Source organism: Ahaetulla prasina, chromosome 3 (assembly GCF_028640845.1).
Source record: "Ahaetulla prasina isolate Xishuangbanna chromosome 3, ASM2864084v1, whole genome shotgun sequence".
Classification (NCBI taxonomy): Eukaryota; Metazoa; Chordata; class Lepidosauria; order Squamata; family Colubridae; genus Ahaetulla; species Ahaetulla prasina.
The window spans coordinates 52321264-52341633 of record NC_080541.1 but is presented as its reverse complement, the minus strand read 5'-3'; the positions used below and the strand labels follow the sequence as shown (position 1 = coordinate 52341633).

The window sequence follows — 20370 nt, the reverse complement described above, 5'->3', positions numbered from 1 at the left end:
TTTACTTGCTTATTTAGAAATAAGCAAATATATTCACACTGTATTTGTGAAAGAGACGTTTGGAAGAATTTCTATCATGAATGACAATTCTAGAGTTATGAAGGAACTGAAAATGTAAAGCTGTGTGATACAAATAATGATTTTATCTGAACGAGCAGAACTATTTATTTAATCCGTAATCTAATAGTGATATCTGAGTGAAGGAGGAGGCATTATTTTGAAACTGATAAAATGTGGCATTTTTTTTGAAGTAATCAAATGGAATAGACAGCACTTTTTTCTGAGAAATAGAAAATATGGGCCATTTTCTACTAACTGCCAGAATTCAAAAGCAGCTTTTGCATTTGATTAGATTTTCTTTTGTGTGGTGTAGTTAGGCTTTACAGGGAAAAAAAAATACCACAAAGCCCTCTTCTAAAATGTAGGTGCTCAGTATCATATGAACTGTGGAATTTGTTATGTAATTATAGAATTATGTCCCACCTAATAAAAGCAGAACATAAAAAAGGTGTTTGATTTTATTCTGCATCATTTTTGGAATGGTTGGATTTTTTAAAGAAATAAGTTGGTTTCTATGAATATTGGTGTGAAATCAGATACGTTTTTCTACGTAAGTTTCTAGAAAGCTTTACAGTAGTGTGCCCTAAGAGAGACTTTTTCCTTATTCATGAAATTGTCAGGAATCACATTTTATTTATAGAACATTCCTAAGAAGCACATTCTTTTTGAAATGTGACAAGCAGCATGACATATGTCTTTACACACAGAAGGAAGACACTACATGCCCAGCAGATGGAACATTGGATTTAAGTTGTGAATCTGAGTTGGACAGCACTGAAATGGCTGAGACTAACAATAGCAATGGGGAAGAAAATGGAGGTAAAATATTATTTCTATTGTTTTTATCCCTTGATCTTAATGCAGTGTTTATGTGCTGAAGAAATGATATATTTTTATTTTAAATTATTTGTCATGCTTTGCAAATACATGTAAGTATTTTCTGGCTCTGGTAAGGCCTATTTTTTAAAAAATGTAAAAGATCCAGTTCTCATTTCAGATCTCATTAATGGATTTGGAAATCTTGATATTTAAAGAATTGAATTGTTACATTTCATGCACCAGATGCAATGGTATGTTATTCGTTTGAAGTTCTTTACATCAGATGGCTCATGGATAAGAATTTTGGATTTTACAGTTTCCAGGGTTGTAAAAAGAACTGGAATTTGCAGAAAATGTTTTTTAATTATTAAAGTTAAGTACTTTAAAATAGCATGCAGAATTGCACTATTTATATTAGGCATTCTTCCAAAAAATGAAATTTGGTAGATTTCTTCTCATCTGTTTTCAATATTTTACAACGTCATTAATTTGTAGACTGCTTTTCCACCTATATTAGCCTAAGCTGAAATTGATGCTGCATAATTTTACCCTCTTAATATGTTAGTATATCTTTGTAAAATATTGCAATATGTAACTATAATTTAGTGAAACAATAATTTAAACAGTTTGCTTTTCCTGTGAGAAGAATGTTTTTAGTTTTGTTAAGTAGTAAATGGTGCGTCCTTTATTTACTGTTTATCATATTTATCATGGAAATTTTAGGGACAAAATAATGCTGACTAGAAACGGAAACTTTGAACATACTTTAAAAATAGCAGCTATGCCTAGTAGATTAGATGCCTAAGTGTTTGTGCATGTGTAAACAGATGTTTGAAAATGCTATTAACTTCTTAATCTTTCAATATATTGTATTATTTTCAAAGACCAAGTTACATGTACAGGCTTAAAGGGTTTTAAATACTTATCAATTAGAATAATTTGACAAGTAATAGTTAAAGTCTAACAACAAAATTATTTTCAATTCTTGAAGGCCTTTCTATATATGTAGTCCATACTGTTGTTAAAAGTGAGGATAAATCTTTTTCCCTGCAATAAATCTGTATATCATATTTGTGGTTAACTTGTTCCTTAAATATCTAGAAAATCTTTCTTTTCTGCTGAGAACAATACAATAAAGCAATGATTTTTCAAATGTTCTATCTTTAGGGAATTCTTTTTGTTCTCCTACATAACATAACATAACATAACATCAGAGTTGGAAGGGACCTTGGAGGCCTTCTAGTCCAACCCCCTGCCCAGGCAGGAAACCCTACACCATCTCAGTCAGATGGTTATCCAACATTTTCTTAAAAATTTCCAGTGTTGGAGCATTCACAACTTCTGAAGGCAAGTCGTTCCACTTATTAATTGTTCTAACTGTCAGGAAATTTCTCCTTAGTTCTAAGTTGCTTCTTTCCTTGATCAGTTTCCACCCATTGCTTCTTGTTCTACCCTCAGGTGCTCTGGAGAACAGCCCAACTCCCACTTCTCTGTGGCAGCCCCTGAGATATTGGAACACTGCTATCATGTCTCCCTAGTCCTTCTTTTGTTAAACTAGACATACCCAGTTCCTGCAACCGTTCTTCATATGTTTTATCCTCCAGTCCCTAATCATCTTTGTTGCTCTTCTCTGCACTCTTTCTAGAGTCTCAACATCTTTTTACATCGTGGCGACCAAAACTGGATGCAATATTCCAAGTGTGGCCTTACCAAGGCATTATAAAGTGGTACTAGCACTTCACGTGATCTTGATTCTATCCTCTGTTTATGCAGCCCAGAACTGTGTTGGCTTTTTAACAGCTGCTGCACACTGCTGGCTCATATCTAGATGGTTATCCACTAGGACTCCAAGATCCCTCTCACAGGTACTACTATTGAGCAAGGTACCACATATACGGTACTGGTGCATTTTGTTTTTGGCCTAAATGTAGAACCTTACTTTTTCACTGTTGAATTTCATTTTGTTAGATAGCGCCCAATGTTCAAGTCTGTCAAGATCTTTCTGTAACTTGAGCCTATCTTCTGGAGTGTTGGCTATTCCTGCCAGCTTGGTGTCATCTGCAAATTTGATGAGTTCCCCATCTATCCCTCGTCCAAGTCATTGATGAAGATGTTGAAGAGTACTGGGCCTAAAACAGAGCCTTGGGGTACTCCACTGCATACTTCCTCCATGTGGATGTAGTTCCGTTGAGGACTACACGTTGAGTGCGGTTGGTCAGCCAGTTACGAATCCATCTGGTGGTGGTGCTGTCTAACCCACATTTTTCTACTTTATCTAGTAGTAGGTTATGGTCTACTTTATCAAATGCTTTACTGAAGTCCAAGTAAATTATATCAACAGCATTCCTCTGGTCTACTAATTTTGTCATTTTGTCAAAGAATGCGATAAGATTAGTCTGGCATGATCTGTTTTGACAAACCCATGTTGGCTTTTGGTTATTACTTTGTTTGCTTCTAGGTGTTCGGTGATTCGTTGCTTGATTATCTTTTCCAGAATCTTCCCCGGTATTGAGGTCAGACTGATAGGTCTGTAGTTTCCTGGATCTGTTTTTTTCCCTTTTTTGAAGATGGGGACTACATCAGCTCTTTTCCAGTCCTCTGGCAGCTCCCTGTGCTCCAGGAACTTTGAAAGATATAGTGCAGTGGTTCTGAGATCACGTCTGCCAGTTCGGTCAGAACCCTGGGGGGTAGTCCATGCGGTCCTGGTCATTTGAACTCGTCTAGGGTAGACAGGTGTTCACTTACCATTTTCTTCCCTATTTTAACTTGTGTTTCTAATCTGTTTTTGTAGTGCTGTTTTTGATAGGTTGGATTGTTTTTTCTTTTTGTCTAAATACAGATAGTCCTCGACTCATGATCACAATTGAGCCCAGAATTTATGTTGCTAAGTGAGACAGTTATTGAGTGAATTTTGTCCCATTTTACAACTTTTCTTGCCACTTTTGTTGAGTGAATCACTGCAGTTGTTAAATTAGTAACAGAAAGTGAATCTCGCTTTCTCGTTGACTTTGCTGATCAGGAGGTTGCAAAACATTGTCATGTGACTCCAGGACACTGCAACTGTCATAAATATGAACCACTGGTCATAAGTGTGAAAAATAGTCATAAGTCACATTTTTCAGTGCGGTGTAACTTCGAACAGTCACTAAATGAACTGTTGTAAGTGGAGGACTACCTCCATATGAACAGAAGTTCTGGGCACTTCAGTTATATTTTAGTCTTAATGTTGCAGGTCCATTTTGTGGATTGTTGGACATGGGACATCTTACAAATTATAAGAGGTATTTCCCAAAAGACTCATTTACAGCACCCAGCATTTCTACTCAGTTCTGGGAAAATCTGTACTCCTGGGCAGATCCAGTTGGTAGTTTTCTGTGTGGGTTGCTCAGTGTTTCAGTTTGGGCAGGCTTGATTCTCAATAACTTTTTGAACAATTCTGCCAAAAGTAACTTTGATCAGCGGGCAATTTGACTAATAGAAGAATCCATCATGAGAAACTGAGTTTTAACTCATCCCCAAAATGGTGCATCTCTTTATCCCAAATCAAGTTGCCTGTCTTTATTCCCTTGCCCCGCCCCGTCACGATCCCCCCTGCTGTTAGAGCAAGACTATGATTACAGGAGCAAAATATAGTCATTATTTTTTCCCATTAAGATATAAGAATAAAATGGGAATGTTGAGTTTAAGATATGAGAAACATGGCTTGTTCAGCCATGCCAGTCCATTGGTCAGTCTTTTTCTCTTGACCTTTCCTATTTTTTATACTCTGTTTGAAAATAACAGGGAATAACTATAATATAACTATGGTGAGGTGTTAAAATTAACTTGTATCTCTTCTAAAAGTATTTTCCCAGTGTTTTTGTGCTTACTTGTAGAAAATGTGTACAAAGAAAGAAAAAGTTGCCTGCAACATTTCATATTCTAATCCTAGTGGATGGATGTCAAAGTGCCCAAAATTGCAGATTTAGTTCTGTGTCCCATGTGAAACTTACAATTCTATAAAAAGTACTCTGTACTTTTGTGTTAGTGGAAGAAAGGATGTTAAAAGAAGAAATAATTTGTCATCAGAATCTTGCCCAGGTATTGAGCTGCCACTATAGTACTCTATATATTCCTGCAACAGATTCGGATTATTGCAGAAGATACCTCAGAATTCCATCATCAACTACCATTGCTGTATGTCAATAATATTTATCAGGAAGGAAAGGACTGTGTGCCCTATTGCTTCCATTAAAAATTATTCAAATTCTCTCTATATATTGCACTTTATATATATAAACTGTAATTGCAGTTTATGTAGCTGTACATGTATACTCACATACATTAACCTACATTGCCTTACACAATGTAAGCCGCCCTGAGTCTTCGGAGAAGGGCGGGATATAAATTCAAATATAAATTCAATAAATGAAAAACTATTCAAATAAATTAACAAATATATATTACACTCAAGTATCTTAACAAATATATTTCACTCACATACATTAACAAATATATTTTCTGTTTTGTTTCTTTTAATATAAATATGTTGTTCTAAATACATACATTTTAATTTCACTTGGGTCACTTGAAGAGTAATTAAGATTTTTTCAACAACTTGCATAAAACAACATATTATTTGTTTAAAGCCACTTTTTGATCAAAGATGCCTTTCTTTTTAATTGTATTATAATTATAATTGTATTATAACTTAACACCATGTGTTGTTTTTTTCTTTCATTTAACAAAAAGGTGTTGCTGCCTGACTAGAGAAAAGCTGTTCTGATTTTGTAGTTTAGGTTCTAGGGAGGTCAGTATGATTTGGATGCTTATTTGATATATGTGTGTTGACAATCCAAGACCATTTATGTCAGTGCCCATATAGTTCTGTGTCACCTTGAGAAAATGTATGGAATTGATAATATAGTTTAACCGGTGGCTTATACTTGTGTTGTTCTTCTAAGAATGCACTTTGGATAATTCAGTTTCTTTAGTATATATAAATAAATACATACATACATACATACATACATACATACATACATACATATATATATTCTGCTTAAAAACAGCAAGATATACTACAACAAAAAGTTAATCTATACCTTGAAACTTCATAATTTCTGTGTTTTAAAATTGTTATAACAATGTAAAATTGATAAAATCAAAAACAAGTGGACAATGGAATGTTTTTAGAGAAAGAAAAGTTCAGGATTTTTCTGCCTAAACAATAATTACAAATTCATTTGAAGCTGACCTCTCCATATTTTCTCTCAGGGTTTCCTGCCCTCCCCCATTTATTGTTCAGGTTTTCTGAGCATCAGAAAAGAGCTAACTGAGACTGATGGACAAAGTGTATTTTTGCTTCTCCTGTTTTCTGGGGATTTTTACTTATCTTTCCTGCCTTTTCTTTTCTCACAAAATAGCCTGGTTCAATAAGAAATAACAGCTGCCCCTACCAATAATTGCTGTTTGAGAACAACAGTTTTATGCTTAGGTTATCACATAAGAAATACTATTGCACAAGTACCCGAGGCATAGGAATGTTTTCTCTAAAGTAATTAAAGTGGTTGGGGTTTATTTTAGCTTAACTCATTTTAAACTTTTAAAGCATTTATGCCAAGAAACAAATTAAACTAATATAACTTTCTTGCTATTTCTGTTCTTTAGTCTTAATATTAAGAAATCATAAAGAGATAGCATGTCACTTTCCTTTTTCTGTTGCTGGGCTTAGACACATTTAGTCAGAAAAAGATCTCATTAAGACCAGTGGTTTCTACTTCTAATTACTTGGAACCAGCAAGTGCAACAACTTTCAATAAGTTATAAATTGTAAACTGAAAATAATAGTACTGAAAGCAGGTATATTTCCTCCTTATGGAATTTTCCACATCTCTGACATGAAAGGTTTTTTATTATGTTTTGATTAATATACAGTTATTTTCTTCAACTATGCATCTTTTTCATGGGTTTTCAGCCTATGGAAATTTTTGAGATTTCCATTTAGCATAATTTCTATCATTCTGCATTAAATGCTAACATATCAAATCAGTGTAGGAAGGAGATACTGAATAATTAGGAAGCATCTAGAGCTGCTAGCCAAAGTTCATTCTTGTTAATAATAATAATAGTTGTTATGGTGGCTGGTTGCACAGTCAGCCAGCTGTTTTGACTGGAGTTTGCATTTTAGTTCACCAAAAATCTTTCCTAAGGCCCTGAAATTTAAACAGATATTGTTGTTGTTGTTGCTGCTGCTCCTGCTGCTGTATTGGGAATAAAACTTTCTGGCCCACAAGGCAAACTTAAAGCTAAGAGCCATGTCTCAACTGTAGCCATTGAGAAGGAGGCTCCCATAGCTATTTCTTCTATGCTGTCACCACTGTAGTTGGCCTGATAACTTCAAAGTATTTCTCCTCTAGCTGAGGGGAGGAGGTTGGTAGTGGAAACAATAGTGATGGTGCTGATTCAGAGACAGCTGACTCAGCAGAGCGAAAGAAGAAGAAGGAGTGGTTCCTCCTTCCCTTCTTTTACATGATTTCTCCACTGCAACTCCTCTTGGGGTCCCCTTATGGCCAGAAGGTCCCAAGTGACCACCTGTTTGTCTTCACTATTAGTACATCCCTAATTAGATTGGTAGTCTAGTTCACTCCTGGGAATTTAAGATTGTATATAAAGCACACACACCAGAGGTGGTATTCAACAGGTTCTGACCAGTTTTGGAGAACCATTAGTGGAAATTTTGAGTAGTTCGGAGAACTGTAAATACGACCTCTGACTGGCCCCATCCCCATCTATTCTCTGCCTCCCAAGTCCCAGCTGATTGGGATGAAATGGGGATTTTGCAGTAACCTTCCCCTATAGTGGGGAGGAAATGGAGATTTTACAGTATCCTTCCCCTGCCAAGCCACCAAGCCATGCCATGCCCACCAAGCCACGCCCACAGAACCGGTAGTAAAAATTTTGAATCCCATCACTGACACATACCCTTCATTGTTTTCCCTGCAAGTAGAACCTTGTGAAATAGACTAAAAAATAATGACTAGTCAACCAGTGAGCTTACATAGCTAAATGAGTTCATTAAGTTGTTTTTTTTTAACCTAATCAATTATTTTACCTATATATCTCCATAACATTTAGACTTACCACTTCATAATGCTTTACACACCTCACTGACTTTGGGAATGTTTTGCATAATATTTGTATCAAATGCTCAAACACAAGGTTTTTTTTAAAAAAATATTAATTTTACATTTTAGGAATAATCAAGGAAAAAGTATCTTCATTTTATCTGTGATACCTACATGAATTAAATAAGGCAGAGGATGTCTTCCATTAGATTGACCATGTAGAGTCAGGTGGCTTTTTAGAAGTTTTAATTGGCAGTTATAATTATGGCTATATGGTGCTAGGTCTTCTTCTGTGTTTCTGCAACTAATTAACATAATGAAAATTACCCACTGTCAAGCTTATGTATAGAAATACTACAAAAATCTGAAGCATTTTCTGTTTCATGTTTTGACATACCTTTTAACAACTTACACTATTGTTAGTTCTTCTAAAGTTTATGATGAGAGTTTTATAATTAATTAGATAATTAAAATCCAGCATATTATTCTTCTCATAGTAACATTTATCAGATTTATATGGCCACCCACGTTATATGATGTGTCTCTGGGCTATATATAAACAAACCAAAATAACCTGGTGCATGATTTGTTGTAATCAAATACTCTGGAAGGTTTTCCTAATGTATTAACATAGATATTAAGGATGATTTCTTACCCTGATAGAGAAACTGCTTTGAATGCTTTTCTTGGGTATGTTATGTGTGTAATGTGCATGTACTGTACTAAGTGAATGCAGGTAAAGGTGTCTGAAGCAGTTCTGATTCCTTTTACAGAATGAGGATAATTGCTTTAACATTTCAAAATGGGGAATCACTTGGGCCAACATGTTTTGCAAAGCCCATTTTTGAAACCTGTTTTTCCAGCCTAAATTCCAGATATGATCTAGTGTAGAATAGTTTACTTGCAACTGCAGTATTTTTCTCTCTATCTTTTACAGATTTACAGATCAGTACCTTAATAAATATAGCTTCTGTGTTAATGCCAGTAGCAAAAATTTATCCTCTGGCTTCACAATCAACATATAGCACTTTCTTGAAACAGTGCTTCCCATTTCTCTGTCAAATTATGGTGGCCACCTGCCATTATATGATATCAGCATTTGTGAGAGCTTCAGATGTCACTTCTTTTTAACAAGCTTTTGAAAATCAGCAGAACTCCATCCCCCAATTTTACACTTTATGAAAGGAATAACAGCTCTAGTTAGAACACTGCTTTAACATGATTTGTAGCTTAAGTCTGTCATCCATTCTCTTCCCCTCTTCTCCAACTGTTGTAATAAGCTAATATTGTACTTTTATCTCACTGTATTTTGTTTATTTTTAAATACATAAATCTTTTATGTAAGTTGAGGAAATTTTAGAGGAGGAACTATACCCCGATTGTAGAAAGCATGTTTCACAAGTCCGAGTTTGCAAATCTAATCTCTGTCATCTCTACTAAAAGCATTACAGGTAACAGGCAATGGGAAAGAACTCTGTTTATGCCCCTAAAAACTTTCTAGGCTAGAGAGTATAGGATTAAGCAACTAGTCCAAATTAAGAAAGTAGATTAAAATTTGATATGGTCATTCATTTATTAGATAATGTGCTGTATGTATAAGGCTCTCACAGTATTGTTTAAAAATACTGTGTAAATGCTAGCTATTAATAACTCAATTTCTCCTTGCATCATGGCATGGCTTTGCTATTGTTTGATATTTCTCACAAGATTTAATAACATTTACATTTAAACTTGATCGTAATTCAGTGTTGGAACTAAAACATTGAATAAAATTAGCTTATGTGCTGTTGTCCCTTTATCTATTTGGACCTGTTAGGTCAAGGGATCTCTCAAGGCTGTTAAATTCTATTATTCTATTAACTTCTGTAACATTTACAGGAGGTGATAAGCATCCTTCTGTTCTGCTTCCTGGACTGGTGGTTCTCTTTATTACATTCAATGTAGCTGCGAACATTATTGCAGACAGTACATTTTCAAATTACAATGAAAGACATTACACAGATGTTAATTTCTAGGTATCAGCATTTCCTGAATTTAGCATGTGTTGGAAGCATGCAATTGAAAACGTATGTTTTGACAACACAGAGCATTACGTGATTTCATTGCCAGTTGTCATGCAGATGCTTTTTGTGGTTGGAAGCCTATACTTTGCCAAGAACAATAGGAGTTCAGACTTATTTAAGCTGATATTTGCAGCTTCCACAAATTCACTTTAAATGTGATTTGAATGGCTATTAGTTTCCTCTTTACCTAGCTGTTTGGTTGTCCTAAATAGCCTTTTAGGTATTCTATACTGTCTGAAATACAATTGCTTTTTTATATGGCAGATCAGCTTGAGATAGATAAGACTAGATAAGTTTTGTGATATTTTAAGATCTCAAAATGAAGTGAAATAAAATGCATAGTTTAATCTCCTGTAGTTTAAGTACTTAATTTTATTTCTGTATTCATAGTTTGTCCTAAGCAAGCACCTGAAGAACTGTCTTCCATTCGGGACTCAAGCCTTACAAATGCACCAATGCAAAGCAAGCTAGTGTCTTCCTTCCAGCAGCATACCAAAAAGGCACTTAAACAGGTAAAGTAACATTTCTTGATTGAGTTTTCATTTGCATATCTAAAGTAATTGAATTGAATCATTTATTTCTACCCAATACTTCACATTTTATACAAAGGATATTGCTGTTTTTTTTTTTACAAAAGATGCCAAATTCCATCCTAATAGGCATCTTACTCAAAATCAAGAGTATTGGATAAAGCAGAAATATGGAAGCTTCAGATTCTGAAAGATGTGTCTTTCAAGTTCCTGGATTTGTGTCTTCCATGTTTTTAGATCCCTGATGTGCTGGACATATTTCCAAGGCATGCTAAAATGCCATCTCACATTCCAGAAAGACTCAATATATATAAAACACTGAGGTGTTTTATATATCTATATTTATTTATATCTATATATATATCTAATCTTTATCTGTCTGTCTATCTATCTGATAGACAGAGAGACATAGACATAGATATACAAATACAAAACACCTCAGTGCCTTTGTTTGATATATGCAAGAATCTGACGGCTATGTAGCCAAATCTGTGATTCTTCAGGTATCATATTAATTTCAATTATACAGTACTGGTTAGGGAAAACTCATCCTGGCTTGTTTCCGATTCTGAAGTAGGAGCTGGGGAAAAATAATGCTTTCCTCTCCCATGGGTTAGCATGGGACAAAGATAAATACCTAATGGTACCTACCGTTTCCATTACCATAGAGGAAGGGATGTATTTTTATCAGAACAATGTATGATTTGCAGGAAACTATAGTTAGGAGGTGAAGCATGCCACATTTCAGTGCTAAGGGCTTTCAAGTTATACAATCTTTTAGCTGAACAGTTGTTTGCTCAGACCACTTCTGTAGCATCCGCAAATCTTACAGTAATTCTTTGCCACTGACATTTGAATAATCACAGCCTTCATTCTCTCCCATATCTATCTTGACATTGCTATTATAGGACAAAATAACAGCACTCATAGTAACACTATGATTCATAATCTGCTCATCTTTCAGTGTGATATATGCCATTATTTGTCAGCAATGCCAATTCCTTTTAAAAGAAGAGTTGAATATAAATTTGGCATCAGAAATGTCACTATCCAGAAACAATAGGAAGATATTTCAGTTAAGTAGGACACTCTGTCACTAACTTCAAGGTGGCAGTCTTTGGAGAAAGGAATTTTAGAAACTGGTTTCTTTGTGAAACAGCTGAGATACAATTCATTGGGAGTTTTAATACTATTATAGTTTAATACCATAACTTTAAGGAGAGGATTAGGTTTCCTATATCACTGCATTAATTAGCACATTAATAAATGATGGTCTGTGTCAGATGTAAGAACTGTTCTGTCAATGGCCTGTATCTAAAATGTAGTTTTCACCCACCGTGCCTTTTATATTTCCATCTGATGTATCTCTTTATAATTTCCCACTCCAGTGCTCCATCATGGGAAATGTGTGTGTGTGTGAATGTGAATGTAAATGCATGTGTATATAAATATTATGTGCATCTGAAGAACGCAGTTTAAAAGAACTTCTTACATACTAATTATATTGCTCTTCAAAGTTCCATAAGGCATTAATGTGGTTTTGTATTCCTTTGGAAAGGAAATAGAAGTGGAATAATTCAGAGTTTCACAGCGAAACTAAATATGGGTAAATATTTCTATAGGAAATACTGAGTCTAGCAGCAAGGTGAAATAAGCAAATATCAACTGAGGGCAAAATCCATAAATACCACTACAGTTGTCTTGATAGCATAAAATATTCAAGAAAGAAATGCAAATACATGTACACTTATCCTGCAATACTAAGCAAGCAGTGAAACTTCCTTTTAAAAAGATTATCAGTCTCAGTTGATGTGTTTACCTTAAGGAGGGACTCTTCTATTCTCCCTTCTTTTCCTTTTATGCTCTAGGTATTCATTACCACCAGATGCAGTCAGCTGGATTTGATTTAACTCCAAACAGTGGATCCTATCTGTTAGGTGAATGAACTTTAAGCAGCAATTTTTGTTCAGAAAATTGCTGTTGGGAGTCAGTGTTGCTACTGTATATCTACTCTTCAGACCTTCTATTGCCTTTATGTACTTACAATGTGCTTCTGTACTACTACAAACAGCCCACAGTGCTTCTGAATACACAGAGATGTTAAGCAATTATATGTGACACATACCACCTATATTAACTTACTGGATCTATTTTGCTATACTGGGAGGTGAACCTTTAACATGTTCTGGGAATAAACTGCTTACACTGTAGAGTGCCAAAAGCAGCATGGACTTGATTAAGGATTGGGGGGGGGGGAAGAGGCTCTTTGTTGATTCCCAAACTCTTCTCATGCATTGTTCAGTATGTTAGCAAAAGAATGAAACTTTGAATATTTGCTGTAATTATATTTCAATTTATTTTTTAAAATCAGTGCTAGATACAGATGAATGTAATGGAAGATTATGTGATTCAGACTTTATTAGTTTTTTTGACAATCATTTTCACTGAGAATGATGTGAAAACGATATCATTAGACTCAACCATTCCACATTTGTGATTTATCCCTGCTTCTATATCATCCAGCCATCACTGAGACAATGTGAATTATTTTGGCACAAGTATAGTTTGGATGACCTTCAAAGTTGCTATCCCACCGTGCCTTTCATGGGATCTCCTGTTGAACCAAAATTCAAGAACTTTCTTGTCCATAAAAATCTTTATCAAGCCATGGTTGTTGCCATTAGTGTCTCAAGTAATCATCCTGATCTCCTTGGTAAAAAGTTAGGATTCATATATCTAAAGGTTATTCCTCTGGCCTGACCAGAAGTTAGTACAGTTGAACCAATAAGGAAATGACCAACTGCAGCAGTTCCTGAACTAATTCCTGCAGGGAATTCCAGGAATTTGAGGATTTTTTTTTTAGCTTTAATTTCCAGCCACATTTAATGGGGAATTGCTGTGGGCATATTGAATGGTTTGCTTCTGAGTTTTGGAAGTCTCCAGAGGCCAAACAACAGGGTTTGGGGGCCATCTGTCTGGTGCAAGTGGCCCATCACTATCTTACTGAAAGATACTGAGTCAGACTATTGGTCCATCTAGTTCAGCGTTGTCTGCAATGAATGGCAGAGGCTATCCAGGACTTCAAGTCGGAATCCTTCTGAAGATACCATGTAGGTCTTCTCTTGAGGTACAGCTATGCAGACAAGGCTGAGACACAATTAAAGAGTTGTGAGCTGGACTTCAGCCTGACTGATGTAGACAGTGATGAGGGAAGCACTGCTCAGGTAAGTGTATCTGAGTTATTCAACATTTATATTCTTTTTTCATTGTAGCTATTCTCCTTGATAAAATCATTTCCAGCATGTCTCAGTGAATTTTGACAAAAGGGTTCATCGTTATGTATTGTCATTTCTCATAGACATTTTTAGTTTATTTTTTTTTCAGCACTACCAAAAAGCATTGAAGGCATTGGGTCAATTTCATTAACATTGAAGGAAAAATAGTTTTGTTTTTCATAAAGACGTTGCCACTGGAACATATTCTGTGATTTCAAAAAATACATTAAAATTGTATTATATATCAACTTGAAAGGGTCAAAAGTTAGTTCATATAAACCTATCAGCTGAGCATTGGAGATGGACCAGTCTGAATGCAGGCCTTTTTTATAAACTCATTAAACCATGATGAAAATGGGGGAGGGAACATTATACTAGCAAGTATAGTCCCAGTCTGTTATGTAAATAAATTCATGATTTTTTGTAATTTTCCTGATCCTATTCTTTAAATACTACATTTGATTAAGCTGGGGTCAGCCAAAGGCAGCTTGGCAGATGTCAAAACCCAGAAGAAAGCTTTAAAAGAAAGGATCTGATTGTTAGACAGAATTCTCTTTTGTCTATTCCAGACTTGGTGAAAAATCTGTGTGCCAGAGCAGCCTAAGATGGCTTGTCACTTGGCTATATGGTTCTAGACATAACAAAATGTAAAGGATACTTATTCTATGCATATGCTAGTTGGTGGGTGGGGAACTAGCAGGGAAACAACATTTGGTTGCATCTCATGGTTATTAGTTTCATGAAGAAGTGCCTGCTTAAGTTACTGCATAGTTGTATATACATAGTTACTTGTACTGTTGCCAAGAATGACACCATTTAGCAGGAGGTCTGGTTCTTTGTTCACCAGATTACAGCATTTTATTGCTCACCAGGTAACATCGAATACAATACATGGTTGTCTCTTTTTACATGTGTCTTAGGAAACTTCTTCTATAGTAAAAATAATGAGCCAGTGCACAGTAGAGAGCTCTACTAAGGGAAAAGGCAAAGGTTCCTACACACTGTTGTCCTGAAGTGAGAAGATGAAATTGCTAAACAGCATGGCATCCATTGAATACTGTTACATTATTATAACCTATTGTTCACTCCATAAAGAAAGAAAAAGTCACTATCTGTGCAAGTGTGATGTCCATATTTTGAGTCTCAAAGATAGAATTCCATCTATGCAGTACTAGAATGGAATGGATGGAAAATGGGATAGATGGCCGCAGCCTATGGCTAGAAAGGTAATCCCACTTATGATTTGTGACAAAGTACAACTAGTTTATGGCAGAATATACTAAACATGCTATCAGACTGGCCAGAGCTGGTTTCAAAGATTTAAGCACTGTGTAATGTCCTCAGCATCAAGTGGCAGAGAAGCCAATGCCATTCCATTCCTACATCAACAAGGAAGAAAGACATATTTAATATTTAGATGGCATAGAAACAGTAAAAGGAGCAAGAATGGCATGGAGGAAGAGGCAACAGATAATAGAAACCAGATTGTTGTCTTTTTTCTGTTGTAAATACAATATGGATACAATAAAAGTCATTGCTATGGTATATGGTGCTAGCATCAGTTGGAGAAAGGGTATGGAGTTATAGACTGGAATTTAGAGGTGCTTGGGCTGCTTATAGTGTTATCATATATTATATTCCAACTATAAAAGTTTCAATATGATTTACATTGCTTTATCATTGCTATGTAACATTTCTGGAACTATATAACTGATGACCTGACTAACCCTTACAAGGCATCCTCTGTAGTAAGCATTATGGTCCATCATACACTTGAACATTCACATGTTTAATCAGCCATAGATGCAGCCCTCTGGAGCAGGCCCCATCACCAATCTCTCTTGCTTTCCAAATGGACTAGGTCTTTGAGAAGCAATCTCTTGTCCCCTCCTGTGCTCTGGTCAATGGTGGGAGATTAATATGGTAAACACACATACATGGAAAGAGTTCCACACTTATACCCATTCACGTAACTTCTCATAGCCCCATAGCTTTGTTTTCAGGTAACCAAGAACATGCTCACTCTTTGATGTGGAGCAGTGCTGTAGGTATTGCTCAATCAAACTAGTGTTCCAATATTGAGTGTGCAATCTTTGGGCCCTGAAAAGAAAAGAAGGAAAACCAGCTCCTGTCTTCTGGCAAGCAAAGTTGAGCACGGGCATTTTCTCTGACCCAGTGAGCAATTGATTTGCATGTGAGGTATGCAAAAATACTTGGCGGTGTGGCTCAGGCTGTAAGATAGCCTGTTATTAAACACAGCTACCTGCAATTACTGCAGGCTCGAGTCCCACCAGGCCCAAGGTTGACTCAGCTTTCCATCCTTTATGAGGTAGATAAAATGAGGACCCAGATTGTTGGGGGGGCAATAAGTTGACTTTGTATATAAATATACAAATAGAATGAGACTATTGCCTTACACAATGTAAGCCGCCCTGAGTCTTCGGAGAAGGGCGGGATATAAATGTAAAAAAAAAAAAGAATTTAACTTTTAGGGTCTTTTTGCTTGATAATACTCTTGTCATTCTGTGGCCCTCCAGTTCAGGCACCCAAAACTTGAGATTTCCTTCTTGCTTCCTAAACTATCATTTTGATCCAACTGAAGGAACAAGGTCTGATAGTGACTTTCATTTCGTACTAATACTCGCCATACCTTATTTTGCACCTTATGCTCAATCTTTTGGGGCAGTAGAGAGTGGCAGAAATTATGTATCACCATTTATTGACAGTTTATTTATGCATTTATTCATTTATTTGTCAAACTTGAATGCCACCCATCTTGCCAAAGATGTTGAGTGCTGTAAAGCAGAATCAGCTTGAAGAACTTGTTGATCAATACTTTCTAGAAACCTAGTTTTTTCTAATAATGTTGTAAGTAATTTCAACTGTTGCTCTGTACTCCCATTCATAAAATTAACTGGGAGCACCTGAGTCTATAAGAGCTGAGAGCTGTACTCCCAAATTTGGGGTTGAATGAAGAGTCACAGGATAATAAAATAGCTCTTGTAAGCTGCCTGAGCACTTCTTAGTTGTTTGAGGGTTGGCTTGCTAGGTTCTTGAGAGGGGAACGTGAAGTTTCCCAAAGTTTTAGAGCATTTTAGATACTTGAAGGCTACATGGGCTGTGGTTCCACAAATGTACTACTTTGTAGCTGAGTCATGTAACTACTTTCATCATTTTCTCCTTTCAAAAAGGGAGACCCCGGCCTAGTTGAAAGACCAATCTCTTTATGCTGTGTCACCTGCAAAGTAATGGAATCAATCATCAACCAATCCATTACTCTCCACCTAGAAACAAACAACCTACTCTCTAATAAACAATTTGGTTTCAGAAAAAAAATATCCTATAATCTACGACGTCTACACTGCAAAAACATATGGACTACAAATCTTGATCGGGCAAAGCAATAGATGCAATTTACATAGACTTCTGTAAAGCCTTTGATTCAGTAGTACATGACAAACTACTTCTAAAACTAAAATCCTATGGCATCTCTGGACCCCTCCATAATTGGATAACTGCGTTCCTGTCAAACAGACAACAAGTGATCAAAATAGGCAGCGCCCTATCAAATCCTGCACCTGTTAATAGCGGTGTCCTCCAAGGCAGCGTTCTAGGACCAACACTCTTCATATTATACATAAATAAATACTTATACATATAAGTAACTGCGTTCTCTTCGCTGATGATATTAAACTATTTAACACTATCAACAATGCTGCTACCCTTCAAAAAGACCTTGACTTTGTGTCAGAATGGTCAAAAAATTGGCAACTCCAAATCTCAACCAAAAAATACTCTGTCTTACACATTGGCAAAAAGAATCAGAACACAAAATACAAGCTAGGTGGACATGACCTTGTAGATGACCCTCACTCTATCAAGGACCTTGGAGTACTCATATCAAATGATCTAAGTGCCAAAGCCCACTGTAACAACATCACCAAAAAGGCATTAAAAGTTGTAAACCTAATCTTGCATAGCTTCTTCTCTACTAACCAGAGCATACAAAACATTTGCTAGACCAATTCTCGAATACAGCTCATCTGTCTGGAACCCACACTGCATATTGGACATTAATACAACTGAGCGCGTCCAGAAATATTTCACAAAAAGAGTCCTTCACTCCTCTGCTCCAACAAAATACCTTATGCCACCAGACTTGAAATTCTGGGTTTAGAAAATTTAGAACTACGATGCCTTTGGTATGACCTAAGCATACCTCATAAAATCATCTGCTACAATGTCTTTCCTGTCAATTACTACTTCAGCTTCAACCACAACAATTCATGAGCACACAATAGATTCAAACTTAAAGTGAACCGTTCCAATCTCGATTGCAGAAAATATGACTTCAGTAACAGAGTTGTTAATGCCTGGAATGCACTATCGGACTCTGTGGTCTCATCCCAAAATCCCCAAAACTTTAACCTAAGACTGTCTACTGTTGACCTTACCCCATTCCTAAGAGGTCTGTAAGCAGCATGCATAAGAGCACGAGCGTGCCTACCATCCCTGTCATAATGTTCCCTTTAATTGTATTCACTTTATGTATTCAATTCATGCTTATACTTATATATATTATTTAATATTTATTCGACAAAATAAATAAATAAAAATAAATAAATAAATTTTGGCTGACTGGCTGGGGCTCCAAAGTAGAAACAAATTGAAGTTTGTCCTTTTGTTTCTCTGCTGAGGACAGGATTCTTTTTACCACTTCTGTTTTCTTGACTTGGTCTCTGATGAGGTTACTGGAGAGGCTGTGAGGTAACTTTACACTTCTTTACCTTATTATTTCCTCTTTCAACCATCCATCAATTAATGTGTAACACTGGAATAGTTCTTCTAGATTCTCTAAGTCAGAATTAGAACATCAGGAAGAACTCCCCAAAATTGGTTAGTCAAACCATATCATTCCACTTCATATCTCTTGCATAGGATTGAAAATCCAATATGTACTCATGAATGTTGCAGTTGACTTGCTTTAGCCTGTAAATCTTTCCATTTGTTGAGGATTTCTTAGTCTGATCATTAAATGACACTCTAAATCTTTGCATGGAATTCTGGTAATTATCCAGTAAACAAATCTTTGCCTTCAGTGAGCCAATTTGATCACCCCTTTTTTGAGCAGAATTGCAACAAAATTGATCCTGGAGTAACAAAAAAACCTGCTCAGCTGCTATTGACTAAAAGTTTGTCCCAAGGTTATGCTACAAATTTGTTATTTGTACATCCATTTTTTTGTTGTACGTACATTTGTTTCAATAATGCTTCAGCAAATTGTTCTCTGGATATTGAAATACCCTAAGAATCTGATGCCGTCTCTACATTCAAAAGTACAGTTTGATGCCTGATTAGAGAAAGTAGAGGCTTTCAAGACTGATGTAAGTCTTCAAAATATGCAAGTCAGGAAACAAGCATTATAAAAAATATTGGAATTCTACCTTTTCATTGTAGAGTGCAATACAAATAGTTCTCGATTTGTGATGGCAATTGGAATTACTGCATTAAATTGGTATGGTCCTAAAGTGAATCATCATGTAATCAGACCAGATGTTATGTCCATTTTATCATGGATCATGTGATTGTTGGGCAATTCTAGCTTCCTCAATTGACTTTGCTTGTTGGCAGCTGGCTGGGAAAATTGAAAATAACGATCATGTGGGCACAGCATGCTGTAACCTTGATAAATGTGAGCCAGTTGCCAAGTGCCTGAATATGATCCTATGATGATGGGGGTGATGCAACAGTTGTAACTTTGAGGATGGGTTGTATGTCACTTTTTCTGAGACCCTTGTATCTTCAAACCCTCTGTAAATGAATAGTTGTAACTCAAGGACTATCTGTAATAAAATCTTGACAACATGATAGTGTTTTCCTCTGATCTTTTGGTGTAAAAGAAAAACAAGATAGGATAATCTTGAATTTCTTTCTTACCCCTTGGTTTTTCTCAGGGAATAGCTCATGTTTATTTAACAACTTTTACATTCTTTCTTCAGACTTTAGCAATGTAATGAACAAGAACTCTCAGATGTACAAGCTGGAATCAAAAGAGGGGAGCCTTATCCATGGTCATATTCCTAACATCTGATGGAAAATGGAAAAGGCAAGGAAGTTCCAAAAAGGCATATATTTTTGCTTTTTTTTAATTATACAAAGAAGAGTCAATGTGTAGATTATACCAAATTGTGGCTAGCCCTTAAAAACATGAGCTACTTTATCTATTTACTGAAAAGAAATGTAGGTTGAACAAGAAGCCACATAATACGGAGCATCTAAAAGGGTTCAAAATTGGGTATACATAGATCATGCATTGTCACATTTGTTTAACTTTTATGCAAAATATAACATGAGAAAGTTGAAGTAGAAGAAATAGGGGTTGGAATTAAAATTGCTGACATAAACATAAATTACCTAAGATAGACCTATAATAATGCTTTGATAGCTGGAATTGAGGAAGTCGCTTGGTGAAAGTGAAAGAAGAAAGCCCAAAGGTTGGTCATTTTTTTGAAACTAA

At 35.8% G+C, this 20370-nt stretch overlaps 1 protein-coding gene across 1 annotated transcript in view; it reads left to right on the top strand.

Moving 5' to 3' along the window:
* The window catches only part of ASXL3 (ASXL transcriptional regulator 3), a 137364-nt gene that overhangs the window by 70541 nt on the left and 46453 nt on the right, over window positions 1-20370 (top strand). Inside the window, exons 4-5 of the mRNA XM_058176925.1 lie at window positions 768-879; window positions 10439-10560. Of these exons, the coding sequence (XP_058032908.1) occupies window positions 768-879; window positions 10439-10560 (234 nt within the window). The remainder of the gene's footprint in view (window positions 1-767; window positions 880-10438; window positions 10561-20370) is intronic.